Consider the following 15,284-nt stretch of genomic DNA (forward strand, 5'->3'; position numbering starts at 1 on the left):
CAAAACGTCTGAGTTCCAGGGCGTTCGACAACCAAGGTACGACTGTACTCAGTTTCTCATCCATGGACCCCAAACCACAGGAGCTTAAGATATCTATTCTATGATTAGTAGGGTTGTAAACAAGTATTTTGCAATATTATCACCTCTCTTCCAATGTCACTTTCAGTACGTATTTATAGCAATCTATATCTAATAATCAAGTACAATCCGCAAAGCAGAACAAGCACGGCCGCTGACACCTCATGGGACAAGAATCGTAGCTGTCCAGTCCTAGGAGTCTGAATGCTGGAAAGCAAAGATTTCCTGGAAATGAGACATTTTCTGCATTTACAACACCTGGGAAATATGGCTGCGTGCTGTGATCCTAAACATGTTTACCCAGACATTTGTTCCGTTGTGTCAGTGATGAAGTTAGGTCACTTTAGACTCTGGACTCTGTCCTTAATGCTCTTGCTTCTCTGAAGGATGTATCACTTCAAAATGTGGAAAGCGAGCGCTGATATGCTAGGAGACCCTCCTGATCATTCTGTAGTTTCTGCCATAAACTCTAGCCGTCATTGGCACGACTGCATTGCGTCCAACAGGAATTTATCCTGTAAGTGTGCTTAAGGACTGCTCCTAAGTGTGACCTGCTTATTCAGTGGCTCTTGCCATGTACTCATTGAACTCACGGTGGGGATTATTCTTGAATTTCTGGCTCAAATTTCAACACAGACCACTGTTTACCCAACAATCTTGGTGCTTCTAGCTTAGCAAACAGAGCTAGGGCAATATCGTGGCCAGGACATACAACAATGTCATATAATCTTCCTTCCCAGAAGGTCTCGTTGAGCTGAAAACTAAGCTTGTTCTTTCACATAAAAGTGATTAAATTTCTCTTATCTTCCCCCCTCCCTCCGCTTGAAGGTACATATTGATCCCTACTCTGACCCTAGCATAAATTTAAAGGAACATCCTACTCATCTCGCTGGGACCAGGTACGTTGGGCGTTATCTTCCCAAGCTCAGACGAAAATTGCTAAATTAAGGCCTGTATGCAAAATGCCAATTAGATGTCAGTTTAACGACTCTGTAGAAAGGAAGCCCTCTTCTTTCTGCCCCTTATCAAATGGGGGATTCACTTCAAAAACACAGTATGGCTGACTTAGAACTTAAATCTAGACCTTAATCTCTTCTGAAATTAGCATTTGTGGGTGGTCACATGTACACTTCTGAAATTGCAGGCCCATAACTTTGTGGAGCAGCTAACACAAGTGCTTTGGTAGAACAGATTAGGTATAACAAGGCAACCCTAATAAATAGTCTTTAAAGAAACATTTCCCTCTGATTGGAAACAAAAAAATTCCAGCTCTGGGGTAATGTACATTTCTGCTGGATTTGAGGGCACATCAGAGAACTAGGAAGGCCTTCAGCCATATAAACCCAAACTTTTCTGTGGTTGTCCCTGATACACCCCCAAACTACCCCCTTATTGGTTCCACAGTTATCAAGGGTGCAAAGGTTTCTGAGGTGGTGGCAGAAAGGGGCTACCTGACATCTTCAAGGTTGGAGATCTATTTCTCAGAGGAGGAGGTTCAATGTCTCCTGTGGCCCCGGGGCACCTCCCAAGGAATATAAAAAGGTGGGAAACTGGTTTAAGTTCCCTTTCTCCAGTGAACATAGAAAGGCGTTCTTGGGAAAGGTGGAGGTGGAGATCTCAAAAAGACACTTCTCAACAACCTCTGTAGACTTCAGTCCCTGGGATTCCTAGGTAAAGCAGGTCAATTGGTATAAACTATATATATATATGTTGTTGTTGTTTATTCATGTCTGACTCTTCGTGGCCCCATGGACCAGAGCACGCCAGGCACTCCTGTCTTCCACTGCCTCCTGCAGTTTGGTCAAACTCACGTTAGTAGCTTCAAAAACACTGTCCAACCATCTCGTCCTCTGTCGTCCCCTTCTCCTTGTGCCCTCCATCTTTCCCAACATCAGGGTCTTTTCCAGGGAGTCTTCTCTTCTCTTCTCTTCTCTTTTCATGAGGTGGCCAAAGTGTTGGAGCCTCAGCTTCAGGATCTGTCCTTCCAGTGAGCACTCAGGGCTGATTTCCTTAAGAATGGAGAGGTTTGATTTTCTTGCAGTCCATGGGACTCTCAAGAGTCTCCTCCAGCACCATAATTCAAAAGCAATTCTTTGTCGACCAGCCTTCTTTGTGGTCCAGCTCTCACTTCCATACATCACTACTACCATAGCTTTAACTATACGGACCTTTGTTGGGAAGGTGATGTCTCTGCTTTTTAAGATGCTGTCTAGGTTTGTCATCACTTTCCTCCCAAAAAGCAGGCGTCTTTTAATTTCATGACTGCTGTCACCAACTGCAGTGATCATGGAGCCCAAGAAAGCAAATATAGTTTATACCAATTGACCTGCTTTACCTAGGAATCCATAGTAGATGGATAATAGATATGGAGATATATCTATTAAAATATTAAGAATATATAATCATTTCAACGTGGTAAAAGTTTGAGAGAACCAGTATGGAGTTCAAATTGTGAGCATTTCATTTGCTGCCATTAGATTCATTCAGAAATAAGTTGAGCTATTTCCCCCAAAATAGATAAAAGCATTTTATTTCCAAGTCGATTGAATTTGAAATTAAACTCGCTCCAATAAGCCCTGGTCCTCTCCCCATCCTTCTCACTTATTGAACAGGTGTGTCAGGAGTGGCAAGCTATGGCAAGTGGAGCAAGGAAGACTGGCATCTCTCTCCTGCCCTTTCTGGCAGAATTGAGCAGGTAATTGGGTGTGGGAGATGGGGGGCACACCTCAGTAGCCAGTAAACGTTGGGGGAAATGACCAAAGAAGTTGGTGAAGGAAAGGTAGCGACGGGAATATCAGTGCATACCTGACCCAAACTGTGAGAAGAAACAAATAATGTACTTAATTTGTGCATTGCAGAACACCTTTCATTTACAGGGCACTTAAGTTAAAGGCTTATCTTATTATCATCTTTTTTATTACTTTAGTCCAATCAATAAACTGCTGGCACGGCATTTTTCATCTCTAATATCTCCAATTTGATATCACCATTGTCGTCACAATGGCGTCAAAACATCTGCTAGCATTTATTATGGCAATTTCTACGACCAATCTCGTTTCCGTTTCACATGTCAGTTTGCCCTTAAAAGACTCAGCAGCCTCACACTTGCATTTTGTATATTTTCAGTGGAAACAATATTTGATAACAATATGCAAGATGCCACGTGGGAGCATAACAGGCACAATAAAATGGAAGCTTAGTTGGCTGTTTTAATGGTCAGGCCCTCATCTGTGCTCTTCCTAGAGGTTATCATCGTTCACTTGTGTTCATTCCCAACTGTATACTAGTTCATACGTTGCAGGCAAAGGCAACAAGCACAATACTAATAGAATTACACCTTGCCGACTAAGGTCCATATAGTTAAAGCTATGGTTTTTCCTGTAGTGATGTATGGAAGTGAGAGCTGGACCATAAAGAAGGCTGATTGCTGAAGAATTGATGCTTTTGAATTATGGTGCTGGAGGAGACTCTTGAGAGTCTCATGGACTGCAAGAAGATCAAACCTATCCATTCTGAAGGAAATCAGCCCTGAGTGCTCACTGGAAGGACAGATCCTGAAGCTGAGGCTCCAATACTTTGGCCACCTCATGAGAAGAGAAGACTCCCTGGAAAAGACCCTGATGTTGGGAAAGATGGAGGGCACAAGGAGAAGGGGATGATAGAGGACGAGATGGTTGGACGGTGTTTTCAAAGCTACCAGAATGAGTTTGACCAAAATGCGGGAGGCAGTGGAAGACAGGAGTGCCTGGCGTGCTCTGGTCCAGGGGGTCACGAAGAGTCAGACACAACTTAACGACTAAACAACAACAAGGAACCCTGAGGAGTCCAACCTTCTGCAGTGCAGGAATATGAAGCCGTCCCAAAGGGAGATTGAACCTGCAACCTTGACATTCACAGCACCATGCTCTTACCAGCTGAGCTATCCAGATTCATAAACCACTTCACAGCCAGAAGCCACTTAAACTGCATACAGCAATATTGCGTATTAATGAAACTAATGTGTAGATTTAATTTGTGCTTTAGAAAAGTTTCGATGTGTTGCCCATAAATTATCTTCATAATTGTTAAAACAACTTTATAGGGTACAGCAATATCAGAAGCAGCTTTTTCTAAGCTCAGATACCTCTTCAGTGCTGAAATACCAGTGGCCTTCACACACACACACACACACACACACACACACACACACACACACACACAGTGGTACCTTGGGTTAAGTACTTAATTCATTCCGGAGGTCCATTCTTAACCTGAAACTGTTCTTAACCTGAAGCACCACTTTAGCTAATGGGGCTTCCTGCTGCCGCTGCGCCGCCAGAGTACAATTTCTGTTCTCATCCTGAAGCAAAGTTCTTAACCCGAGGTAATATTTCTGGGTTAGTGGATTCTGTAACCTGAAGCGTATGTAACCTGAAGTGTATATAAACTGAGGTACCACTGTATATATTTAAGGTGAACAAAATATTCCTATATACTGTCTTTGAAATGGCATTTTGGAGCCTTAGCCCACCAAGGCAAAAATGATTTTGGAGCACACTACGACTGATTAAGACAAGTCCTTTTTCCCCAAACCAGGTCTATCAATTCTCCGAACTGAAAATAAAACCCTGATTAATTTTAAAGGAACAGAAATCCCTTTCCCAATAGTACAATAGGACCGATTATGTTCTAGTTCACACTATTTCTGAATCTGAAAATAAATTACCTCAAGTTCTACAGGACACTAAATCTGAAGGTCCTTCCTCCTTGAATCAAAGTGTCCCCTTTCTAACCAAATTTTGGGTGAAACCTTCAAGGCTGCTTCAAGCTCAAGCAAGGAAGTGCTACAACAACAGCATAGCCCACTCCCATGGTGAGAGCACCCGCCAAGTCGCAAAAGGGGGGGGGGGTCCAAATTGGCGTAGAAAGGGGAGGTTTCTGTCTCCTGAAGACATCAGAATGTCATTTCTTGAGAAAATGCATGCCTCAGCTGCTGGAGCGGGGATGCTGAGGATTCAAGACATCCTCCTCTGAATTATTTGACACAGTAGGTTCTCTGGGCTCTGCTGGTCTTGTCTCACTAGTATTTTCCTCTGTGGAAGAGAGTTCAGCTGGAGCCTCTTCAGGCATTTGTGATATCCGGCGATGAACAACTGTTGGAACACACAATATAATACAGCAGATAAAAGTAGTGTTATAGATTAGCACGCCCACCATCACTCAGGTGATGCAACTATAGGGTTGCAGCGCTCATCTCGCTTTCAGGCCGAGGGAGCTGGCGTTTGTCCACAAACAGCTTTCCGGGTCATGCGGCCAGCAGGACGAAACAGCTTCTGGTGCAACAGGACACCGTGATGGAAACCAGAGCGCACACAAAACAATTTACCTTCCCGCTGCAACGGTACCTGTTTATCTACTTGCAGTGGTGTGCTTTTGAAGTGTTAGGTTGGCAGGAGCAGGGACAGAGCAATGGGAGCTCACCCCGTCATGAGAATTCAAACTGCCGACCTTCTGATCGGCAAGCCCAAGGGGCTCAGTGGTTTTGATCACCTCTCCAACAAGGAGGACTACGTACACAGCTCCAGATCCTGAAGACACCCTTTATGAATATGGAACCTGAATCAGTATTTAGATTCGCACACAGAACCCACATTCCATATGCAGATGGCCTGGAAGAGCCCTAGCGTAGCATCCTTTTCTTAAACGGTACCTTGCATAGCAGAACTGTCGAATGTACTTTGCCCTTTTTAACTTCTGGATTCCTATTCAAACATTTCTTATGGTGACTCTTCTTTTGATTTAGATTTGATGGTCAATTCAGTTCCCGATATGATTTATCATTTGCTTAAAAGCACTTCTAAACCACTTAATCTTTCAAAAGTCTCTAAGCAGTGTTCAAAAACCTCTGTGTGGCATCATCATCATCATCATTTATTCAATTTCATACCCACCCTTCTCCAAAATATTCAAAGGCAGTTCACAGCCAGTGGAAATGACAATATTAATAGAAGTTCAAAACAAATACCAAATTCTCCAAATTCCCTTCCTTCACTAACATACTTTGTGTTATGTACTGAAGTTCTCACCCTGGGCCAGCAGGGGGATACTGTAGATAGTTATGCAAATAAGGGATCAAAAGTGACGTTCAGTGATTGGATAGTTTTAGAAAATTGTTACAGTTACGTTGTACTGGAGCTCTATATAAGTAGGCTGACTGAGCCGTTCAGTTCTGTTCTGGCCTCTGAATAAACAAGAGCTGTTTGAAGAATCGCTGTGTCATCTGATATGTTCACCCACAACTTAACACTTTGCCTCCTTTGCCCATTAGAGTAATGAAAGCTTATACTAATGGCAAAATCTAGCAAATGCTAAGCACAATCCACTAAAAGCTATGGAATGGGAATTAAGTTGTTACTCCTGTTAAAATAAATGACTAAAGTGCACTTAACATGTAGGATTGTGGTTTAAGCGGTCTGCAAAAATGAGGTATACACTTTCAGTGTCTCCCAGATTTACTACTGTGGTCAAAACACCTATCGGAACACGGTTACATATTTCAGATCACTCATTTGCTGCCTAAACACTTTAACTCTAGTCTTATTAATTCTTGCTTATAGCTTTGCACACTCCCTTCTCACCTCTTTCGGGGACTGATGCTTCTTCACCTCTTATTGCAAAATAATTTTCCTTTCTGAGCTAATCTGGGATTTGCCATCCCCATCCCTATTGTAAAGGTAAAAGTAAAGGGACCCCTAACTGTTAGGTCCAGTCGCGGACAACTCTGGGGTTGCGGCGCTCATCTCGCTTTACTGGCCGAGGGAGCCGGGGTACATCCCTATTAATAAAGGTAAAGGATCCCTGACCATTAGGACCAGTCGTGGCCGACTCTGGGGTTGCGGCACTCATCTCGCTTTATTGGCCAAGGGAGCCGGCGTACAGCTTCCGGGTCATGTGGCCAGCATGACTAAGCCGCTTCTGGCAAACCAGAGCAGCGCACCAAAACGCTGTTTACCTTCCCGCAAGAGCAGTACCTATTTGTCTACTTGCACTTTGACGAGCTTTCGAACTGCTAGGTTGGCAGGAGCAGGGACCAAGCAATGGGAGCTCACCCCGTCGCGGGGATTCGAACCGCTGACCTTCTGATCAGCAAGTCCTAGGCTCTGTGGTTTAACCCACAGCGCCACCCGCGTCCCGATACGTCCCTATTGTAGAAGTCATTAAACTCTGCACAGCAAGGTAAAGGTTAAATTGCAGGTGAGGTTCCAAGTTCTTATGCTGAGCGTGTGTGTGGACTCAATGTCAATTTATGCTCTCTGCATGACATTTCAATACCATCCTTGAGTAAACCGCATTGATCTGAATCGTAGATAACCTTAAGATTACACTGTAAAATAATCAACTGAATCACAGTTCCATCAGGTGAGAAACATGAATGTTGTAAAGAAAATTGTCTCTTCCTGCTATCTTGTCTTGTTAATATTCTACCAACAATCCTTTTTTTTTAAAAAAAAAAATCTAGATGAATGCTTTAGTTGAATACTGACTAGAAACAGGTTTAAACCAGCTTTATTTGGCTTTCTCACGCTCGGAGAGCAACTGAACCACAAGTAAAAAATAAAAAAGGTTAAATACCGGTTGCAAAAGGGACACGGGTGTTGCTGTGGGTTAAAACACAGAGCCTCGGACTTGCCGATCAGAAGGTTGGCAGTTTGAATCCCCGCAACGGTGAGCTCCCGTTGCTCGGTCCCTGCTCCTGCCAACCTAGCAGTTCGAAAGCACGTCAAAGTGCAAGTAGATAAATAGGTACCGCTCCGGCGGGAAGGTAAACGGCGTTTCCGTGCGCTGCTCTGGTTTGCCAGAAGTGGCTTAGTCATGCTGGCTACATGACCCAGAAGCTGTACGCCAGCTCCCTCGGCCAATAAAGCAAGATGAGCGCCGCAACCCCAGAGTCGGTCACGACTGGACCTAATGGTCAGAGGTCCCTTTACCTTTACCTTACTGGTTGCAAATAAGACTGCATAAAATCTTTACACCCACCCATACTGGCAACACCCGCCTCCCTTTCCAGGATTTGGGTGAGGGAACAGGAAGTGCTGTACAGTGGTGCCTCGCAAGACGAAAAGAATCCGTTCTGTGATTCTCTTCGTCTAGCGGTTTTTTTGTCTTGCGAAGCAAGCCCATTGACGGATTAGAGAATTAGCGCTATTAGCACTATTAGCGGCTTTTAGCAGCTTATCAGCTTATGGGATCAGCTGATAAGCGGCTTAGCGGCTTAGAAAAAGGGGGGGGGGAAACCCGCAGGAACTCGCAAGATATTTGGTGACTATGGATCAGGGCATGACTTGGAGCGCAAATACCACTGCTCTGGTGAAGAAGGCCCAGCAGAGAATTTATTTCCTCAGACTTTTAAAAAAGAACAATCTGAGTGAGAGACTGCTGGTGTCCTTCTACCGAGGCTCCATAGAGAGCATACTTACATACTGTATTTGTGCTTGGTTCTCCAGTTGTACAGCTAGGGAGAGGAAGGTGCTCCAGAAGGTCATAACCACAGCCCAAAGGATTATTGGTCACCCTCTCCCACCTTTGGAAGAACTGTACGGTTCCCGTTGCCTTAGGAAAGCAAACAACATCCTGCAGGATCCATCTCACCCGGGATACAGTCTGTTTGCACTACTGCCTTCTGGCAGGAGGTATAGAAACATCAAGTCAAGGACAAATAGACTGAAAAACAGTTTCTATCCAAGAGCTGTGGCCTTTTTGAATGCTGTAACTCGATAGTGAGACCTGGGAGTTTGATGGGTGTGGGTGTGGGTGTGGTTGGAAGGTGGTTTGTTTGGTTGTTGTTGTGTTTTGCTTTTGTTGTTTTTAAGGGATGGCATCCAATTTCGTTGCACTTGTGCAATGTTGCACTAGTGTAATGACAATAAAGAATCTATCTATCTATCTATCTATCTATCTATATTTTTGTCTTGCGAAGCAAGCCCATAGGAGATTCGTTTTGCGAAGCACCTCCAAAACGGAAAACTCTTTCGTTTAGCGAGTTTTCCGTCTTGCCAGGCATTTGTCTTGCAGGGCACCACTGTATAACGTAACTCCCCCCAAAAGCTAGCTGTGTCATGCTTGTATCAGTGAAAGGAGAAGAAATAATTGTCCTTCTCTCTCACCCCATCCCAATAGATGAAAGAGGGTTGATTTCTTTTATTCTTATAATAATTTTCTTTTATTCTTATATAAGAATAAGAATAAAAGGAAATTATTATAAATTAGTTTGGTATTTAATGCCAGTCAGACTAAATCAAATAAACAAGGAATATTTGGCGTTATGTTGGCAGGGGATGCCAGGAAACCGGGAATTATGTTCACATGTGGTGGGGGTGTAATGATGCACATTTTTTCTGGCAAAGGGTGTTTAAGGAGATAACAGAAATCACTGGGTTAAAGCTGACCAAAAGTCCAGAGGTAGCCTTATTATCAATTTACGATGGGGTGGAAGGTTCGTAGGCTATGAAGGACTTGCTCACAAATTTATTGACAGCTGCACAAATTATTATATAGCCAGGAAGTGGAAGGGGCAAACAGAATATAAAATGGAAAAATGGTATAAAGAGGTGTGGGATATGGCTATTAAGGATAAATTAATATGTGCTATTAAAGTAATACAGGGAATATGCAGGAGAAATGATTTTGAGGAGATACAGAGGGCGTTTGTGGAATTTGTACTGTTAAAATGGAAAGGGGTCAAACCATCGCGAGAGGTGTTGAAATTTTGGGAGACTGGATAGTTATAATGGAATGGTCTCGGTGGTGGGGTGCACATATTTCTTCTTATTTATGTATGATTGTTACTTTGTCAAAATAGAAGAAGAAGAAGAAGAAGAAGAAGAAGAAGAAGAAGAAGAAGAAGAAGAAGAAGAAGAAGAAGAAGAAGAAGAAAGTTGGTTGAATACCTCACAATGTGGAAATGCAACAGAACTATCCACTCTCAGAGGCCGTTGCTCACTAATCAGCCATGTGGGCAAGTCCTTCAATCAGGAGACACTTTTAGGTCCATGACTCCTGCAGAGACACCACTGGGCAGTCTCTTTTGAAGGGAGAAGTGGTTCTGGAGGAAGATTGGAAGAAATTTAAAATTTATTTGCAGAAATACTGTAAAATTTATGAATGTTAAGGACATTGAAAAGAATCGCAGGGGCTTTAGCAACAAAGTAAAATGTAAGATTGGACCAACAATAGATAAATTAATAGGATATGAATTTGCTGAATTGGTTTTTAAAAAAAGGGATACAAGAACGGGAGATGTGAGGAAGTCGGGAAAGTAAGCTAATTGAAAATGAGAAATTAAGAAAGAGGGAATTTTTGTTTTTTGTTATTATATGAGTTTTTATCTTTTTTGATGTGTTTAATGTTTGTACTTTTCTTTTGTATTGTATTGTTTTTTGTGATTTTCTTTGTTTATGCTTGTCTATTGTGGAAACTTAATAAAACATTTACAAAAAAAGAAGAAGTGGTTCTGCACTTTTGAGGAGTAAGGTCAGTTCTTACACAGTATATAATCATGGGAAACAAAACGAAACAACAAACCCTGTGCCTCAGCTTAGAAAACACAAATGTAGAACCTCAGCATTGTTCATATTCCTTTTATTACTCCACGAGAAGTTCCACAATTACTTGTCTGGAATTTATATAAGCAATATATTGAAAAAGGGAGGTCTCTAGTTACTGGAAGGGACGTGGGTGGTGCTGTGGGTTAAACCACAGAGCCTAGAACTTGCTGATCAGAAGGTCGGCAGTTCGAATCCCCGTGACAGGGTGAGCTCCCGTTGCTCGGTCCCTGCTCCTGCCAACCTAGCAGTTCAAAAGCACATCAAGTAGATAAATAGGTACTGCTCCAGTGGGAAGGTGAACGGCGTTTCCGTGCGCTGCTCTGGTTCGCCAGAAGTGGCTTAGTCATGCTGGCCACATGACCTGGAAGCTGTACACTGGCTCCCTCGGCCAATAAAGCGAGATGAGCGCCGCAACCCCAGAGTCGTCCACGACTGGACCTAATGGTCAGGGGTCCCTTTACCTTTACCTAGTTACTGGTGGTATCGGGCTAGGCTATACAGTCATACCTCGGGTTGAAGTAGCTTCGGAATGAGTATTTTTGGGTTGCGCGCTGCAGTGACCTGGAAGTAATGAAGCGCATTACTTCCCGGTTTCGCCGCTCATGCATGCACAGACGGTCAAAATGACGTCATGCGCATGTGCGGAAGCGGCAAATCGTGACCTGGGCACACGCAGCCACAGGTTGCGTTCGCTTCTGGATGTGAACAGGGCTCCGGAATGGATCCCATTCGTATCCAGAGGTACTACTGTACGTGGTCCCTTTTTAAAGAGCTGCTGGTTCACAAGGTGTGAACCAAATGAAATAAATCAAATAAATAAATCAAAATGTGGATCAAAATGAAATAAATAAAAATAAAATATGAATAAAATCAGAACTGTGCAAGGCTACATTTTCATTCCATGCTTTTATTATTTAAGCTGGCATCCGATCTCAATTCTTTCCCCTCTGTAGTGAAAAAGTAACCTAGGCTTTTTGACCTGTTTGCCTTCAGTAGTTTTTAAAAATCTAGTTTGATTCCTTTTTCTATCGAGGAAAACAAATGGGACAGAGCAACAGCTTATGTAATCAAACACATGGAATATTCTAATTAAAAAAGCCTTGTACACCTGTGATTTTATTATTATTCTTTTGTTCTTCAGCTCTATGGCTGCTGCTAGATACTTACCCAACACAGCCCGGAAACACAGTATGACAAATACAACCAATGCAGAGACAAACAAGGAGCCCAGGAAGTAAATCTGCAAGGAATTCAGAACCTTGTATTAGCCAGAGCACAAAATGCCAGGCATTTACTCAAAGAACAGTGGAGTTGTACGCACCAGACTAGAATGCAAAGTTGTCTTCCAGAAAACACGCAGGTGGAAATAAAGCAAAGCTAAAGTGCATGGACTGATTGATTCTTGGTTGCTATAGCTCCAACACCTACGGACAACAATAAGAAAGACATCAATGTCAAATAAAAAATATGCCTAGGACCCTCGTACCTACGGGACCACCTCTCCTGGTATGTCCCACAGAGGAACTTACGGTCTTCAAACAAAAACATCCTGAAGGTCCCAGGCCACAGAGAGGTTAGGCTGGTCTCAAATAGAGCCAGGGCTTTTTCGGCTGTGGCTCCAATCTGGTGGAACACTCTGTCACAAGAGACTAGGGCCCTGCGGGACTTGACATCTTTCCGCAGGGCCTGCAAGACGGAGCTGTTCCAACAGGCCTTTGGCCAGGGCACAGCCTGACTTCCTCCTTTGGCAATCTTCACAGAACTCTAGCCCAATGGTTGCCATCAATTTGATTTGAATTAATTTTATAATGAAATGATTTTAGAATGTTGTACTATTTTATTGTTGCTAGCTGCCCTGAGCCCGGCTTCGGCTGGGGAGGGTGGGATATAAATAAAATTTATTATTATTATTATTATTGTTGTTGTTGTTGTTGTTGTTGTTGTTGTTGTTGTTGTTGTTATTATTATTATTATGGCTCTCAGCAGCCTGTCGCAAGAGCAGACAAGGACTATGCAGATGAAGGAGTAAAGCCAGGCAGATAGAAGGCTGGAGTCTTAACTGGGGCCATCAGTGACAGGGCACAGACTTTCCTTCCACATCAAAGAGCCCATCATATGGTCTTCCACCACCACCTTATGACATGTTCTCATTTATTAGTTGAGCTACTGTGATTAAAATTATGACCAGCTGTTCAGGTAGCTTGAGGAAATGGGTGCAGCTCTGATGAGAGTTGAGGAACAATCAAAAGGTTCTCAACCATCTAGAACTTGAAGATTGCAATCCTAAAGCTACTTCCGTTGATGTCAAATTCAGCTTCTTGGCACGAAATTTTGAGTAAGCATGCTGCCTAGGCTTGTGGGGAAGTTTTGGATCTTGCGTTGTTTTGGAGAGAGAGGTCTTCTTAGTCAGTGGTGGCTTCAGAGCCTCCTTCAGGCATTCTCACCTGGGTAATTACAGTCATGAGGTGGAAGAGAGTGGGACCGTGTCCACAGGCCCCAGAACTGTCATCCATGTGTTAGAAGGGAAACTCTGAAGAGCGAAGTCTTTTTCTGTGCATGTAGGTTCTCCTCGTGATTTAGAACATGGTGAAATCCATAGTCTGAGTCAAAGGCCAGCAGGAGAAAGGATATATGCACAGAGAATGTTTTTCCTCTTCAGGCCTTCTCAATGTGGAGGACTCCCTGGTCCTGAATGGGGTAACTGTGTCCCTGAAGGATCAGGTGCACAGCCTGGGAGTCATTTTGGACTCACAGCTGTCCATGGAGGCGTAGGTCAATTCTGTGTCCAGGACAGATGTCTACCAGCTCCATTTGGTATGCAGGCTGAGACCCTACCTGCCCGCAGACTGTCTTGCCAGAGTGGTGCATGCTCTGGTTATCTCCCACTTAGACTACTGCAATGCACTCTCCGGGGGGCTACCTTTGAAGGTGACCCAGAAACTACAACTAATCCAGAATGCAGCAGCTAGACTGGTGACTGGGAGTGGGTGCCAGTCCTGAAAGACCTACATTGGCTCCCAGTATATTTCCGAGCACAATTCAAAGTGTTGGTGCTGACCTTTAAAGCCCTAAATGGCCTCGGTTCAGTATACCTGAAGGAGCGTCTCCACCCCCATCGTTGTCCAGCTGAGGTCCAGCTCCGAGGGCCTTCTGGTGGTTCCCTCACTGTGAGAAGCGAGGTTACAGGGAACCAGGCAGAGAGCCTTCTCAGTAGTGGCACCCGCCCTGTGGAATGCCCTCTCAGCAGATGTCAAAGAAATAAACAACTATCTGACTTTTAGAAGACATCTGAAGGCAGCCCTGTTTAGGGAAGTTTTTAATGTGTGAAGTTTTGTCGTGTTTTTAATATTCTGTTGGGAGCCCCCCAGATGGGTGGGATTTTAATAATAATAATAATAATAATAATAATAATAATAATAATAATAAGTTGTTGTTATGTGTAGATGTCAAGGAGGAAGGGCCAGCAGACACAGGAGAACACTTGAAGAGGCCTAGCATTCTTTTGGAAGAGTACTGTGGCCCAACAAGCCACCCTGTTTTGCTGTTCTTGGTGGCTTGTCATAACTTTTCCATTCCCCAAGACCAGGAATTCTCAAGCTTTCTACCTTCAGGAAAATATTTCCCCCAGGATTTGCTTGCCAGAGGAACTTCATGGAGCTCAGGGAACACATCACTTCACAATGAGCATGGGCCCATTCTGAGGGTGCTCAGAGCTTCTCCTGCAACTTGCACGCTGCATGGAGAAAATAGTGGCAGACAGAGAGTTGTCTTCCAGGAAAGGATTTGCCGTTACTGATCTTCTCTTTGAGGAACTCTTGGTATGCTTCTGACAGACCCCAGGGTCCCCTAGAATACGTTTCGAAGACCACCATCTTAGGCATTTTAATGTTGTTGCCAATTTTATGGCATCTTGCTATTATTTCTGTTGCTTCACATTTCACACCGTGCTAAATAAAAACCTGTTCTTAACGTTTTAAGGACGGCAGTGATGGACAAGAACAGTCTCACCTTTCATAAAGCTCCTGGAGCACGTTTGCATTACTGGAGTTGACGGTCCTGTCAATTCCTAAATGATCTAAAATGTGATGAGGGATGGAATAGCCTTCTTCCAGGAGAACAGCCAAATTAAAGAACCCCTGCAACGAGCAAAACAAAGGCATTTCCAGTCAAACAATTAGTACTCCATGGCTCTGTGGCAAAAGGTGTTGGGCATTTTTGCTTTTAAAGGGGACAAGGAGTCAGAGAAGCTGGTGAATAATTCACCAAGACAGATAATTCAGCCCAGGAGCGAGAAGCTCCCTTGTCAATTCATAAATTACAACCTGCAAGAAATCTCAACAGCTTTAGCCTCCCCACCCCCCAAATTGGGGGCACTGGGCGTTTTTTTGCACCCCGGCGCTGCATAGCGTGTTCTCTCTCATGGAGAGCACAGGTTGCGGGCGGGGCTGACGAGACACCTCACTGTTGCTAGGCAAATGGTTTGGCCATCCTTTAAGCAGGGCCCGGCTGTTACTGGGGAAATCTAGATGTTGCCATTTGTTGATTGACAGCCCTATTTGTTAAATACAATGCTCGCACCGAAGAACTTCCTCTTTTCATTGCGTGTTTCGGATCAGTAATTTT

General features: G+C 43.7%; 1 protein-coding gene across 1 annotated transcript in view; it reads right to left on the reverse strand.

Moving 5' to 3' along the window:
* Positions 1-4,056: 4,056 nt before the first annotated feature.
* Positions 4,057-15,284, reverse strand: part of SEL1L3 (SEL1L family member 3) — a 50,814-nt gene continuing 39,586 nt past the window's right edge. The window contains exons 21-24 of the mRNA XM_083460431.1: positions 14,670-14,797; positions 11,983-12,085; positions 11,829-11,901; positions 4,057-5,210 (exon numbers count right to left, since the gene is read on the reverse strand). Of these exons, the coding sequence (XP_083316557.1) occupies positions 5,044-5,210; positions 11,829-11,901; positions 11,983-12,085; positions 14,670-14,797 (471 nt within the window). The 3' untranslated portion in view covers positions 4,057-5,043. The remainder of the gene's footprint in view (positions 5,211-11,828; positions 11,902-11,982; positions 12,086-14,669; positions 14,798-15,284) is intronic.

This window comes from Podarcis liolepis, assembly GCF_965112155.1.
Source record: "Podarcis liolepis genome assembly, chromosome: 9".
NCBI lineage: Eukaryota > Metazoa > Chordata > Lepidosauria > Squamata > Lacertidae > Podarcis > Podarcis liolepis.